Below are 16,336 nucleotides of genomic sequence, written 5' to 3'. Positions count from 1 at the left end.
TACATAATTTCTAACATCAACTACAATAGAAACTTTTAGTGGTTAAATACTAATATCTTCCGCATTTTATGTTGCAGCATTATTTGCAGAAATTACAGCCTGTTGGTGTAACGAATGCTCTTCAGCTAGAGAGTACACCAATGACTACACACGGGAGAGCTCATTTCGACGTGAGTCCTATCATCAGAGACTGTGAAAATGAGGGAGCGAAAGAGGCCAATGGAAGAAAAACTGATATTACGCCTCAGCCCTGTATTAGATCTAACCAAGGAAGTGTTAACGGTGTTGTCAGTTCCCTCCCAACACTCACTGAATATGCTCCCAGTGATTTGAGTACTATTTTAAGGCGACCAGGAATGGATAGTAGTAAACTTACCTGCTTTTCGCGTAGTTCTGTGAAAGAAGACAATGAAACTCTCGAAGAAATTGAAGATGATGTAAACTGTATTTTGGAGAAACTAGAAAAGATGATGGCTTCGGATGCAGTGTTGGAAGGTATAGTGTTTATATTTATTCACTTTTAGTATGCAGTAATGCATTTCATGTACGAATTTAGATAAGGCTATGTGCGTTTCATAGTGTTGGCTTAATCATAATAACTAAACTCTTCTGAAAAATCTCCTAATAAATGAGACTATGATTTCAAAATATCCAAAAGGTGAAAGATGCAACTGAGCCAAAGGTCGTACCCGGGTCAGTGGTTCATTGTGCCAGTGTGTTGAATTCTGTTAACTTCTTTCTTCCTTCTAGATAACCCACATATTTTCATTGAAGTGCTGTATATTTCCAGCCATTCAAATTATACAAAATATACCACAATTTATATTAGTTATGTTTAGCAATCGATTGTCTATACATTAATGAATATCTAATATGAGGTTTGTATGTGTATATAGCGAATTGCCTGCTACAAGATATTAAATAAAATGAAATGTCCTATAGGCTATAGGAGATGGATGATTTATGAAAGTAAATAACTTTGAAAGAATTTGTAGAGTAAGACTGTGAGAGGAAACGAGACAACACCGAAGAAACTAAGGGGAAGAAGCAGGGAGGCAAAAAATGACCAGAGAAGTAGATATGAAGTGTCAAAGTGAGCACCATGATAGTAGGTAAAAAGTTTACTAGAAGATGATGAAACTAATAGGACGTGCAGAAGAGCGAACGAATAACAAATGAAGAAAAAATGTGTAGGTATAGGGTGAAAGGTGTGAAAAATAAAAATATATAAATTAATCGAAAAATTGACAATCGTAATAAGTAAAAAAAAAAAAAATCCTATTATTTATTACTGAACGCTTAATTGAAATGTTTAAGAATTCACCTAAACCATCCTATTACGATGTTTCCATCGACCTAGAAATTCTGGAAAAGTCATGAAGTTTCAAGTACCAGGATGGCGACAGACCTGGAAAACCGGGAGAATCTACAAAGAATCAAGGGATTTATATATATATATATATATATATATATATATATATATATATATATATATAGAACGAGGGTTTAAAAACATTTAAAATTAAAATTTTAAGGTAATTTCAGATTATTTTAGTGATTGTTTTTTAATTGGGAATTCCAAACTTAGAAGCTTACCTGTGTTTTTCACTAATGATGTGTAACAAACTTACGTTCTGCAGTTGTGCACATTAGCTTCTGCTTTCGTTTGTGTAGCAGAATAATATCATATTGGTGAATCATCCACAACATAAAGTTGGATCAACGATCCAATGTATGTTTCATCTTCGACACACGCATAATTCCGATTTTTTTTCTTCCACTAGTTTCGATTTTATCGCAGTTTCCTGATCATCATTATTTGAGGGTAGCTTATCACACAAATAAAAAGATTTTGGAATACGGTTGTCGTATTTCAGATTTTGTGTTTTCACTGTAATGTATTTTAATTCGCAAAGAATTTATTTCGGATGTGCAATTGAGTTTACGAAAATAGCTGATAAACTTACACATCATCGTATGCATTGGGTTAGTACTCAGGGATAGTCAGACTAATTTAATCGGACTTCTAATCTTTAAATATGGGATACTTCGATAGATATCAAAGTGTATTTTCTACCTTGTACTTACAATGCAATATTTATGCATTTGTAGGTACATATTTAATAATTTTTCATCAACAATTATACATTTATAATAATTTAATCATAATAACTCACCTCTTTATTCTTGCTTTAAAATTATTCTGACATTAAAAATGATGCAACAATTTGCGAATAGTATGAGTACATGAGTTCAAATAAAGTTTCAATCTAATCTCTTTCTCTCTCTCTTTTTTTTTTTGTTATTCTTTGAGCCATGCCAATACAAAACGTTTAAAGTATTGTAAAACAAGATGTTTTCAGACAAGACGTAAAAATATTTTGTAACTAGAATGCAGCTTTTAAGAGGGGCACAAAAATTATTCTGGGGGTTGGAAAGTGTGCCCCCATGGGAACACGCCTACTTCAATCCCTCTCCAAAAATACATAACAAAGACTGATTTCTTAAATGTCCTTTCACAATTTTGTAAATGTTCAAATCTGCGAACCTAACAGTTAACACAAAGAAATGAATACATTATTTCAAGAAATTCCAAATGAATAAATAGCAACATGAGAATGTGTGTATACGCTTTATTATCATATATTAGGAGAGCGATCATGTTGCATTGTTTACGTGTTTTAGTTCATCATTTTCATTTCTTATCTTGAAACCTAATAATACTTAAACTCCTAGATTAAACAAAAAAAACCTGACTGCCCCTCCCCTCCAAGAAGAAAAAAAGAAACTTGCAGATTGAAGTTGATTTGTGCAGTGGAAGGAGGTCACTGAATAACATAGCATGGCGAAAATGATAACGAGTCACATGAAAGATAAAAAGCATATGCAGAAGGCCACGTCTATTTCAATATTAGGAAAATTTATGCTTTTGTGAATCAAGAGAACAAGTCAGTACTTTCTGACTTGAAATGTTATTCTATTTGTACAGAATCATGGTTTCTAGTGATGTTGCGTGCTCAAATATGGATTCTACGATGCAAGTGGGTACGAATTCGGGAACAAAACGAAGTACAAGGTAACAAAAAAGTTCTTGCCGTTTTTCACATATAATTAATTATGTGCTCACAGAGAGGAAACAAAATCTGGAGTTAGTCGGACCATACCTTGTCCAGTGTCAAAGAGAAATGAAGGTATGGAAGCAGTTTGTTCGCGTATGTTTGTTGTGGGCTTGTCAGCTGCCACATCAAGTCGCCACATATGCCAGACATTTGGGGAAAATGCCATGAACAAACGCACCGCCAGCCATTGATTCCAGAAATTCCGCTCGGCAGATGTGATGTTTTCGGATAAACCTCGCAGTGGATTACCACATATGTTGTATGACGAGGCTCTGAAAGCAGCCATCGAGGAGGACAGTGGTCTAACGTTTGACGAACTTGCAGAAAGGTTCCATGTTTCCTCTGAAACAGTCAAACTGCACCTGCATGGGATAGGGAAATCATACAAGCCAAGCAAGTGGGTACCCCACACATTGTCGGCAGCCAATAAGAAACAACGAATGACAGCATGTTTGTCTTTGCTCACTCGGCTCCTGAACACATCTATCTTTGATTACTTGGATATTGGTGACGACAAGTGGGCCCTGTGATACTCCCAAGCGTATCAGATATTGGTTGTCGCCACGTGACTCTGTTCCTCAACACCTCAAGATCACTTCTGCACCCACGAAAGGTTATGCTCTGGTGGAATTGTCGGCTTGTGGTGCATTACGAACTTCTGCCACCTGGTCAGACTATCATTACTGACCTCTACTCTCAGCAGTTGCAAAGGGGGCACCGTGCATTGCGGCAGAATAGCCGGCATTGGTGAATTGCAAGGATGTGCTGTTCCTATACGACAGTGCCAAGCCACGTGTGGCAAAGAGGACCCGGGAGACCCTTCAATAACTTGACTGGGAGGCAGCGTGCCACGCATCATATTCAACGGACCTGCGCCAGGGACCTGTTTCATTCCCTCGACAACCACCTCCGTGAAAGATCCTTCGCAAATGAGAGAGAGCTGAGCAGCACACTCACAGACTTCTTTGCATCCACAGCCGCCGAGTTTTATCACTAGGAATTTGTGCAGCTGCAGGAATATGTTGGATGCTGATGAAGATTACTTCGAAACCTAAAGGTACATACCGTCCACTGTATTGTTTTTTGTCTTATCACTGCTTTAGAGCGGCAAGCAGTTTTTTGATACCAGTAGTTTACAGGAATTTTTGGTAATAGATAGCATTATAAAAGCAGCATTACTATGGTATATTCAAAGTGTAATTACATACCTCAATGCGCACTGGTGCTAAAGATGTGAAAGTATCACCTATGTTCCCAGATTGTGAGATTGCCGGGAAGATGCAGCTTCAACGTGATAAAATATCATAAACTTTAATTTATTGGTTATCCCCATACGTTACAAGTGAATTAATCTAATTGTTGAGAGAGACATAAATGTGCGATTCTGAAGTACCGTAAAAGGTCAAGTGTGCACGCGTTTTTTGGCATAGGCACTTTTAGAGAATTGTACAACTCCCGACCTTTTAATCTCTTTCAAAGAGACGCTTTCACCCGTTAACTTTCTAAAAAAGTCAAAATTCAGTGGATGGCCTAATGTAAATTTTACATTTCTGCATATCTTCAAGTGAGATATCAAGATGTCACCAAAATGTGAGTCAGTAAAGTAAGTAGGTTTGGGTAGCGAGAGTATATTTCCCAGGGACTTCACATCACTTTGTGTAAGGGTTTTTAATTCACTTGTTTCTTTTCTGGAGGGTGAAGATGCCAAGACAGTAATAGATAGCCAGTGCAGTCTTCATAAAATGATATTTTGGGAGCAGGGTATTGTATGGAATTGTCCCAAAGACTTATGCAACGCATGAACTTTACCGTGTTGGTCTGTAGCTGGGAGATTCTCATGTCCTATCATGTACCAGGTAAGAGCTAATGTCAACACGGACCAGAAATCAGTAGGGTATGGTTTATTAAGTTTACCACTGGCCAAAGTAGTATATACCCCTTGACACAAGTTTTTCATTCCACAATAGAAAAATGGAATGGAGGAAAGCCTAGAATTTAACAAGTAACTTATTTGAATAGCGTCTGTATGCAGGGAACTTTCTCTAAACAGGTAAGGTTTTCTGTTTGAAGCTTGCGCAGTCATATTAAAAATAGTGCAATTCCCAAAACGTACGTGGAAAGTTAAAAATAGATCTCATCATCAACAATAACGTGTTTCTGTCTTTTGGGCTGATTATGGGTTCCGCAGTGGTAGAACTCAAAAGGTATTTGTACAAAAGAAGCCATCCGATGAGTGAATCATGATGTAGACTTCGGAATGGTCGTCTGTGCCGAAGATTGTACAAGAATAGAAAAATTAATTATCCAACGGTTGAATTCCCGGCGGTAGTGGAGCATACATTATCGTTTTCTGTCTAAACTGATAATGCTATTGCAGCATCCTCAGCAACATTGGCCATTGCCTTCGAGTTGTCCTGAAGAAGAATAATACTTCTGCGATTCACCAACACTGGCTTCACGTTTTCAATTTTTCATGCATGCTTTCCAATCGCTGCGAGTACACAGTTATATTAATCGTCTGTTCATATGGTTACAATCTGCAATTTAATTTTGTGTCAATGCAGTGGCTACTTTGGTTATTTAGGATAAGTCCGTGTAATTCCAACCAATTGTAACGGTTTGTGTATAATAATTGGTAAAAAAAACGCAGTTCTCATCGCACTTAGTAGCCTATCCAGAAATTAATCTTTACCCTTACAAGACCTTAAAAAAAATGTTAGTATCGCTTTGTCAATACAGAGGTTGTTCAGCCTACGTTTGGCCGATTTCGTTCCTTCCTCCCCCTCCCCCCGGCAGAATGGGCTCGCCCGACCTGGCTCGTGGCGTACTGCAGTGTTCTGCAGTGGCTTCCTGGGAACGGAGTTGTTTTTCCGCGCGGACGTGTTGTGTTAAATTTGTTTCCAAGTGTGTGGGTGTTCGCTCTGTGATCAAAATGCCACCCAAACTAAGCCGGATATGGGAAGGCTATGTTGCGGCTCTTTATGACGCCCGGGCAACGAAGCTCTATCATTTGGATCACCAACGAAGTTGCCTAGGAAGCGGGAATGCACCAAGGCCACCTCCACAATCCAGAGGAAACTTCGCAAAATGGCAATGCAAGAAAATCCGCCAATACAAAAGTCTAATCGTCTTGACGTGTCTTTGGGGACTGTGAGCCGGACGTTACACCATCAACTCAAGCTGGAAAAAGTCATGAAAGCTCGCGGCCATCTTCTCACGGATGCCCATCAAAAGGAACGAAAGTGTAACGCCCGGAAGCTGTACGAACGGCATCTGGCAAAACAAAGGTAGATGTACGTCGTAACACTCGATGAAGCATGGATTTACCTTTCCGACTGCGGCAAACCGAGAGCCATCATGTACCGAGAGAAAGGCGCCAAGAACTTCAGAAGGTGGGTCCGTATCTGTAAAGAATCATTCCCAAAAGGGTTCATGGTCGTTACTGGAGGTAAACTGAAGATTCGTAGGGTAGCGAAGAATTGCAAAATAAATTCGCAGTATTTTCAGGAGCAGATCATGCGGCTGATCTACGAGCATGAGATTTTAACAGTGTACGGAAATGACGCCAATCTGGTGCGCATTCACATGGACAAGGCCTCATCACATACCTCACGATCGTCCCTCGCATTCTACAGGGAGATGGAGGAGGCAAGTGGTATACAGGTGATACCTTTCAATGAGGTACCTGTTAAATCTCCAGATGGAAATCCTATGGACTATTGTGGATTTGGATTGCTGAAGCGGGCTTTGGGAAAACGGCGTGTGACAACTGTGGAAGGACTTTGGAAAGCTGTGCAAAAGGAATGGAACAAGATTCCCCTCCCAGTTCTTCAGAGAAGCCTATTACAGTGGAAATTACGCTGTCGGGCTGTTGTTAGGAACCAAGGAAAACACATCTAGCACTTACGGGCCTGGTGCCATGGATTCTTCTAAATTTTTAGGTAAGTCGAAATTGGCCAAATGTAGAGTGAATAACCTCTGTATCAACTCATGTGGGAAAATCATTCCACATTATGTCGTTTGCATAACTAGTGGAGATGTTGGCAAATAGTTTCTGCACTGCTGTTGAATGCTTTCGCCAGTGTCTCACATTTTTGACCATTGTTGACCTCAATATTCTTCTTAAGTGCCTTTTTGTGTATGGCGTGTGAACAACTTATGTGGTACGTCCTTGAGAGATCCATCGCCGTTCTTAATTTTGTTAAACCATCGCTCATTTACTACATCTCTACTGAATGCTTGGAATATATACAGCTAATTGTTCAATTGTGATAGGGTGACTACAGTATATAAAACAATCGACAAACGTCGCTTACGTGTCTGGGACCTCAATACCAGAAAAAAATTATCTCTCTCTCAAATCGGAAACATCTAAGCCTAATTATGCAGATGGGGCATATTGAAAGTAATTAGAGCGTTCACCTCTGGTGCGTGGGTTTTCTCGGGGTTCTCCCGTTTCCTCCCACTTTCTTCATTCCACCATTTCATTCATTACTCATCATCACCGTCTTCTTTAGCCTAACCGGCATAACCGTGGGACGTAAAACTCAAATATTTCATTTCATTTTTCAAAGTAATTAATTCAATTTTTCATAGGATAGTTACCTTAAATTGTTCCCCTCTCTGCCTAGGAAGTAATTAGGCGTAACTTCTTTCTTGTATTGAGGTTCTGAACATATATACGAAGTTTGTCGGTTTATTCCCAGAACAGCCTATATATATATACTTATTTTTCTGTTCACTGCCTGTCAAGAATTTAATCCGAGACTACACACATTAGCTATAAAGCTACCAGAAAGCTATGAGATTCTGGTCCTCAAAAGTTGCTTAACCATTTCAGTTTCTATGCCCATTTCAATGGACATATAGTGTATCATGTAATTATTAATTCTTGTAACGAAATGTTTCAGTTGTCACAAGACGGTGCTGTCAATAGAGTAATTATTAACTCCCGCTTTTTTCTTTACAGTTGAAAGAAAATCATGTTTCAAAGGGTTAAATAATTATGGGGTCTGTGATTAGTTATCATCATTTTTCTCTCTCTCTCTCTCTCTCTCTCTCTCTCTTTCGATTGATAACCCCCTAAAGATCATTCCTCTTTCTTTTCAGAGTCTATACAATCTGGTGAAGAAGCACAACTTCAACAAGCTGTGAATGAAATTGAGCATTTATTAGCTCAGTTAGTAACCGGTGTAGAGAACAGAAAGAAGAAAGAATTAAATACTTCCTAGAATATAATATGCTTGAGTAGAGGAAAAATGTAACGATCGTTACATTTGTATCGAAGTGGGTTAAGTTTAGTAAAATCAAAATCTTTTTCCGACTTTTGAGTTAGTTTTTAAAGAAGTAGTAATAAAATAAGTGAAAAACTTGTTTAGTTTATATGTAATTAAGAAATATAGAAGTTACATATGTATTTAATTTTTGCATTACATTGTTTTTATAGCAGTTGTATAATCAAATATAGGAGAACTTGTATACTCATTTTTTCATATGCGTAGATAAAATGTGTTATCTGTACAGTTCATCCATTAGTACATGTGTATCATGATACGAGTATATTCGATGTTTATATTAGTAGTGTTATTAGTTGATTCTAGAATAGAGACTATTCTACTAAGATCATTGATATAGATTTTCAGACGCGAAAAGAAAGCTGAGGCCACTTTTTTTAAAATGTTTTTAATAGCATGATTAGCATGATCTGTCACGAATATTCGTATGCATATAAGTTGTTTCTTGCGGAATCCTTAGTGCTCAATGATTTATGAGACAGTTCAGTTGTATTGTGTATAGTATGCCCACTATTAATCTTAGATCTTCTCTGAGAACTGTGTTAAGTTCCTATCAGGGCCAGATTTAGGAAGGGTGCACGTGTACCCCCCTCCTTCGTTGTAAATATACACTATCTAAAATGAGAAGTTAGCACTGAAAATAGCAACACTTTCCGAAACTTTCTGCCGTCATGTTTCCGTGTGGGGTTTTGCACAAGCAATTGTTTAAGTCGATTTTCTGAAGGTTGAAGAAAGAAGATTCACCAAGCAAAGCAATATAACGTTTGTAAAGTAGGAAAGGAAACAGAAGCCAGGAAAAGAGAACAATTTTTCCTGCATATCACTTGCGACACTTTTTAAAATACGTATCTATGTATCAGGTGTAAAGAATATTGACACATGTCACTTTGAAGAGTTTCAATGAAACTGGTTTAGTAGCATGGTGCATCTCCCTCAGAAAATCCTGGATCCGACCCTGGTTCCAGGCAAAATCTTCTGGCAAAAAATTATCATTTATAAAATTTACATAGGAAATTATTTTGTAAGTCAGTAGATGATGCAGATTGTGATATCCTGCACTACTCTATGTGACAACTTTCAGTCAGGAAAATGTTTGTGAATAATATCGAGAACAGTGATGCTTATATGAACCATAAACATGGCCCGATAGCTGCTCTAGTTTTAATATACTGAATTACTGTATACCCAACGTAGTTGCAACGAAGTGTTTCCGATCCTGTGTTTGCTATTTCACAATGCTGCTAACGGAAGGAAGCAAATTGTTATGTATTATGTTACCTTTTTCCACTATGATTCCCATTCATATTTATATTATTAAATTCTTTAACAGCCTTCCTGACCTCTCTTTCACTAAAAAAAATAATTACAAATTGTCACTGAAATTGAATCAGGAATAGAGTAAATAAAGAGAAAAAAATATATTTAAAAAATGATATGCATTATACCAGTATTTTGTAAGTCATGGTTTCTTATTATTTGGTTTTCTGTTATTGTATTTGGGACATTCCATGTCAAATCAACAAGTCATCAGACATGAACATCTCAGATTTTTGTAAAAATTGGTGCACAGCTTTATTACAGTGGGAGATGAAAAAATCCCAAATATTACCTCTCTCCTCTTGAAAGTGTCCCCATACAGGGTTTCAAAAATTGCAAAATAGGACATTTTTTCAGTTACAGTGATTATTAAAAATTGTCATAAAATGGTTAATATGTGCACTAGAGACGTGGAACATACACCATTGGAAAGCTTAAAGATTGCTCTACAAGTAGTATTATATTGAAGAAACCTATACAATAAAAAATAAAACTAAAAATTCAAATTCAAATTTGAATTTTGAATTTCGCACAGAAATGCCCCTGTGAATTTGTTCAAACTTGTCCAGATTGTAGTCTCATATGTGTACTAAAACATCACAAAGTTGCATTTTGGGCACTCAATGGGATCCGATTCAAAATTCAACTTAAACCAAACATTGCAAGACATTGACCATGTGAATATCTGAGTTCAGATCGATAACCATTTGTCTCTAGCTATTTACCTGCAGCATCAAAGGAATTTATATTCAACTTCATTTGTTTCTTGATGTATTCATTTGAATTTACGTAATTATCCAGCTTTCGAGTTATTTTGAGTGGTATTATGGTTCCGAACAGTACTCAATACAGGTCATTATTCTTGTTAGTCAGTATGGATATTTCTAAATTTATATTGGCTACATTGATACAAGTTAATTTCATCCCTTTGTTTCAGGATTGCTGTTATAGACATGTGGAAGTGCATAATTGAAATAGGAAAAATCATTTATTGACTAATTGTTAGTGCTGAAAGTGTGTGAAGTGATTGTGAACAGTATTATTGTGTTTCATAACACATTTGATACAAATATTGTGAAAGCAAGGAAAATATATCCCTCCCTTTCATAATAAATTCTGTAACAGCAATCCTGAGACAAAGGAATTAAAATAACATGTATCAATATAGCCAATATAAATTTAGAAACATCCATACTGACTAACAAGAATAATGACCTGTATTGAGTACTGTTCGGAAACGTAATACCTCTCTAAATAACTCGAAAGCTGGATAATTGTGTAAATTCAAATGAATATATCAAGAAGCAAATGAAGTTGAATATAAATTCCTTTGATGCTGCAGGTAAATAGCTAGAAACAAATGGTTATCGATCTGAACTCAGATATTCACATGGTCAATATCTTGCAATGTTTGGTTTAAGTTGAATTTTGAATCGGATTCCATTGAGTGCCCAAAATGCAACTTTGTGATGTTTTAGTACACATATGAGACTACAATCTGGACAAGTTTGAACAAATTCACAGGGACATTTCTGTGCGAAATTCAAATTTTAATGTGAATTTTTGAAGTTTTTTCTTATTGTACAGGTTTTTTTCGATATAATACTTGTGGAGCAATCTTTAAGCTTTCCAATGGTGTATGTTCCACGTCTCTAGTGCACATATTAACCATTTTGTGACAATTTTTAATAATCACTGTAACTGAAAAATGCCCTTTTTCGCAATTTTTGAATACCCTGTATGGGGACACTTTCAAGAGAAGAGAGGTAATATTTGGGATTTTTTCATCTCCCACTGTAATAAAGCTGTGCACCAATTTTTACAAAAATCTAAGATCGTCAAGTCAGATTTTGTCACTTCATTGGTTGATTTCACGTGGGATGCCCCATTTATAATATTTCTGGTACAGTTTTACAGTGACACGTTAAAGTGACAGTTCAGTGACACTTTCTAGTTAGTTTCTTTTTACTGTAGCAGGATATAGCAAAAAGGCTGTCAAAAAATTGCTAGTAACAAAGTCACCGTTAATCATAGTTGAATAAGGTACGTATAGTATACGCTAATTCTTTGTATTTAAGTATAATTATAAATTATTAGATCTTCAAGTTTTCAGAGTTAGCAAGAGTTAATGAATGATATTCTAGGAAGAGGATGTCAAAATTCGTTCTAGCTGGGATATCCTGTTCCACCATTTTCAACTTCAATTGTTCATGAAGCTTTAAATTTCTTTTTCCATTGAAAAACGAATAATGGATGACCAAAAAATTTCACATACCAATAAAAAAATAATAATATAAATTAAATTGAAAGTGTATTATACTTCGTTGTTTGATTTTGTAACATTTTGTGTTAATTTAATTGTATCTAATAAGTTAATTATAGTAATAGTATATTTTTCGAGATAGAAACTAAACTATTCTGTATAAGCTTTTGGGCACGTTGTTTAGTTATGTGTTTGTCCGCTGCGCTTCCGATTGTATTACGCGTACTTCATCAAAGTCGTACTACCATATAATCAGCGAAAGTAGATAGTTTTCAGTGAAAAGATTATATACGTTATATTGAACGAGACTTCACATGTCATCTGCTTCTCTAATATTTTCTCTTAATGAACAAGTTATTAGGATCATGCTAGAAGGGACAATTACCGTATCAAATTTCATTTCGTAATATTGCAATGGATAGCAACAATCTTGTTTATGAGAAAAAGCAGTGGTTGTTTTATGGTTCCAAATGGAATTGGATAATAATTGTGTAGTAATAAAAAAACAGCTAATAACAATTAAAAATCTTTGCTAGAAATAATTAATTTCCTGAAGAATACAAATTACCAAATAACTTTCAATTTCAGCTAGTGAGTCCTGATTATTAGGTATAGGATAATGATACAGGGTGGTAAGAAACTATTTGAACAAACTTCGGAATTGTGTGTGAGGAATTCCCCAAAGGAACATAGGGATCTCCTATAACTTGGCAAGTAATCTCTACATTCCTTTGGGGAATCCCTCACACACATCTTGCGGAGGTTTGAAGCGTACATTTTTCAGTCTAGCAGGTATGATTCGATGTTGTAAACCGCACTCTCTACGTTGTGTTGTGTTTGAATTACAGCCCTCTGAAGTTCATTTTTCCGACGCTTTCGATACCTTATATCGCCGAAACTATCTCTCGTTGACCAAAGTTTCAGAGGACATTTTTGCTTGTTTCGGTGTTAGGAATCAGCTTCCAAAGTTTGTTCAAATAGTTTCTTACCACCCTGTATATACTTCCATTGCATATCTCATTGTTATAATTTTTACTTCACGGTTGAATACATAAATAAAGAATTCATGTATAAATGTCTTTTACTCATTGTGAATATGTTGAATTTCATAGATTTGATAATTATTGATAGAAAATATATAGTGAGATAATATCGATTGTTATGTTGGAAAAATAATGACAAAGCAAATAGAAATAAGAAGTGTGATCACTCCTTTTAATTCATGACGTCTGCCGCAATATGGCGTTAGTGTTGCATCCAGCTCAACACTCCAATACAGTTCATAGCAGATCGTCTGTCAACTTCACTTGTTTTCTTCCCTATAGTAGAAATTAAATTCGTAGCGTGGAAAGAAGGTTTGCTTATTAAGTATTAAGGAAAGTCATATCTCATTTATTTTTCGAACCTTGTAGTCGAAATTGTGATTGACACAAACAAAAATCGTAATCGTCTCTCTTATTTGATGTTACATTGAATCAGTAGCATTTTAAAGTTATTTGAAACTCGTACGAATGGTTATCAATATATAGGTAGATTTTTTTTTTAAGTCATTTTAACCTCCTGCAATTCGAAGTAAGGTTTTATAAGTTTCTTTTCCTCTTAATTGTTGTATGGTTACAAATGCTTTGCCATGGATGGGTCTAGACTCTGTAGAAGTCTCTCATTCATCATAAATCTGGCATTCTGACCTCCATTTAGCTAATTTACGCAGTGAAGTTAAGTTCTCTCGCCTAAGTCTGTAATACTCTTCTTGTAATTGTTGTACAGCACTTGATTAAATCTTATTTGTTTTCCTTAATTTCTAGTTTCTTCCCGTTTGGAATTTCAAGAAAATTATGTTTCATCATTACTTTTTCCATTCCTTTCGTCCAAACATGGAATTATTTTTTCCATTTTATGAAAAGATTGTTTAAAAATGTGGTTATGTTTTACTGAATTTCCATTTCCAGATTTACATCCTGCAACAAAACAAGAAGGTATCTTCTTTAATTAAACGTAACACGAACATGGTGGACTTTTCAGGAAGTTGCTACACTAAATCTTCCGTATAATGTCACAAAAAGAAAATATTACAGGGAAAATATGTAGGGAGCGTAAGTGCATCCTCTCACCCTCCACAAAAATTTAATACCGCTACAAATAAATGTTAATCTCCGAATTGCGGATAAGCACACCAAATTATGTTCTTTGAATGAGCTCTTCTAGACAAGGCTGAGCTGCGTGCAGAAGCAATGCTCTAATTTTCCAGTTTGTCGTAAGACAACGTGTTGTACACTTTTTACTTCTATTCGCTGTGGTAATGATAAGAGTCCAATATATAGCTTTACATTTTTTAAATATTGTGTATGAAATGTATATTTTATAAGTTTATTTAGTTATTTCTTGCCTTTGTAGCTATCTTTTAGATTCTCTTATACTTTCCTGTCTATGGCTCTTTAAAATTAATGTATTATTATCTGTAATACTAATGTTCAACAGGTTCTTTTTCATTCGCAGACTTTTGTTAAATACCATGTTTCATATACGTAAAGCACAGGTGGTTCTCACATATTTCAATAACAATGTACAGAAAACATACTAGTCATGTACCAAATACCTGCCAATATATTTCTGCGGCATTAATTGAAGTTCTATTAAACAGTTCTGTCATATCTGGCCACATACGTCTACTTCAGTTACCATATTTTCCAGTGGATTAAATGTAATTATTTGCCGTTAGAATTAGGGTGCGATTTATATAATGAGGCGTCCATGTACTGTATATAATTTAACCGTATATAGGAACAATCATATGTTACAGAATCATTAGAACAAACTATGATTATAAAACAATTATTTTTGTATTAATTAGCATCGTTATATATTTTTTCTTTAAATTTTAGCTTTCAGGAAAATTGTGATAGTCCAAGCATCGTCAACCTTTTCGCCCCCGGAAGAATTCCGATAGAAATTTTCAAAATCTTAGAGAATCCGAACAACGAATTTGTTTATAAGCGCTCTGCGTCGCATGTTAAAAGTGCAAAATGCGTGTGGAATGCAAATATAATCAATGGTCGTTGTGTTTACAATGTCTTTAAAATCTTCTCATTGTAACCAGCATATAGCTTTTATAGCGTTCAGTTTGAATAACTATCTAAGGTTACAAATGAAGACCAGCGAGATGCGAAAAGCGCAACAACCTTGACCTGATCACCAATTTAGCCCGTCTTTCGCATGACTGTTTCAATGAAACGAATAATTATGTTGTACTTTTCAAGTCGTTACTACTATCGCAGAACCTGTAGTGATCCCTGACACACCTTTTAGGTTTAAAGGAATCCTAGTTGAAAAATATTACCTTAATCTGAGCATTCTAATAATACACTGGAAAATACGAAGTTGTTTGTTGTTTTCATTAACTCACACCAAAACACTTACTTGTGAATGAATATATATATATAATATTTAAATGTCATAGTAGGAACATAAAACTTCAATTTTTTCGTTCAGATTTACGTATGTACTTTGTAATATATGTGACAACGTACAAATATAACTCAAGTGAAGATAAAATACTTCGAAATTTATTGTTTCTCGCACATTACCAGTACGTAAGACAAAAGTTGGAAGGAGCGATATATAAAATCGCTGAATTACCGGGCAGTGAAATCCATAACCAAATCATACAGCTTTTTAGAGTATTTTTTGTGGAGTTCGTTTGACTGAAACTACAGGAATAAGTAATACTCAGAAAGACAACCTGTTTTAAAGAAAAATGTACATTATTCGAAGAAATATTTTATATATCATGTTGAACATGAAAATGCTACATTTAGCATCTTTCTTTATATGTCATGAGATTTGTTAAAAAATAAATAAATAAAGAACTTAATAATTCTAATTGTAGTTTCATTTATTCTTTTATCAATAGTAAAGTAATTACGTAAGCTACTGTAGTTAATTTGCATGAATAAGTATTATTTGAAAGTCTCTCCCATCAAGTGAAGTGCGGTACGTACAATAGGACAAGCGCAAAATAAGCAAAGTTGGAATTTTCCAGTGAAACATCCATATGTAAGCTTCCTCTATCGTGCCTATCGGAAAGCCACAAAATAGACCTGGAGTCCCGATTTAGTTGAACCAGACAGGGGCCGCGGTGGCTCAGTGGTAGAGCGTTCACCTCTGGTGCTTGGGGTCCCGGGTTCGATCCCGGCCCCCGCCAAGTGAACTTTGTGGTGGACAAACACCGTGTGTGTGGGTTTTCTCGGGGTTCTCCCGTTTCCTCCCACTTTCTTCATTCCACCATTTCATTCATTACTCATCATCACCGTCTCCTTTAGCCTAAGCGGCATAACCGTGGGACG

At 35.9% G+C, this 16,336-nt stretch overlaps 1 protein-coding gene across 2 annotated transcripts in view; it reads left to right on the top strand.

Annotated features, from left to right (window-relative positions):
• LOC145673437 (dystrophin-like) overlaps positions 1-15,867 on the top strand; it is a 79,882-nt gene extending 64,015 nt beyond the window's left edge. For both annotated transcript variants that reach the window (XM_081743140.1, XM_081743141.1), the window contains exons 11-12: positions 78-495; positions 8,229-15,867. In XM_081743140.1, coding sequence (XP_081599266.1) covers positions 78-495; positions 8,229-8,350 — 540 coding nt within the window. In that variant the 3' untranslated portion in view covers positions 8,351-15,867. The remainder of the gene's footprint in view (positions 1-77; positions 496-8,228) is intronic.
• The last annotated feature ends 469 nt before the right edge of the window (positions 15,868-16,336 follow it).

The sequence above is a fragment of the Thermobia domestica genome, chromosome 16 (assembly GCF_964235325.1).
Source record: "Thermobia domestica chromosome 16, izTheDome1.hap1.1, whole genome shotgun sequence".
Classification (NCBI taxonomy): Eukaryota; Metazoa; Arthropoda; class Insecta; order Zygentoma; family Lepismatidae; genus Thermobia; species Thermobia domestica.
Note: the sequence above shows the minus strand (reverse complement) of the source record. Positions and strands in the feature narration are given on the sequence as shown.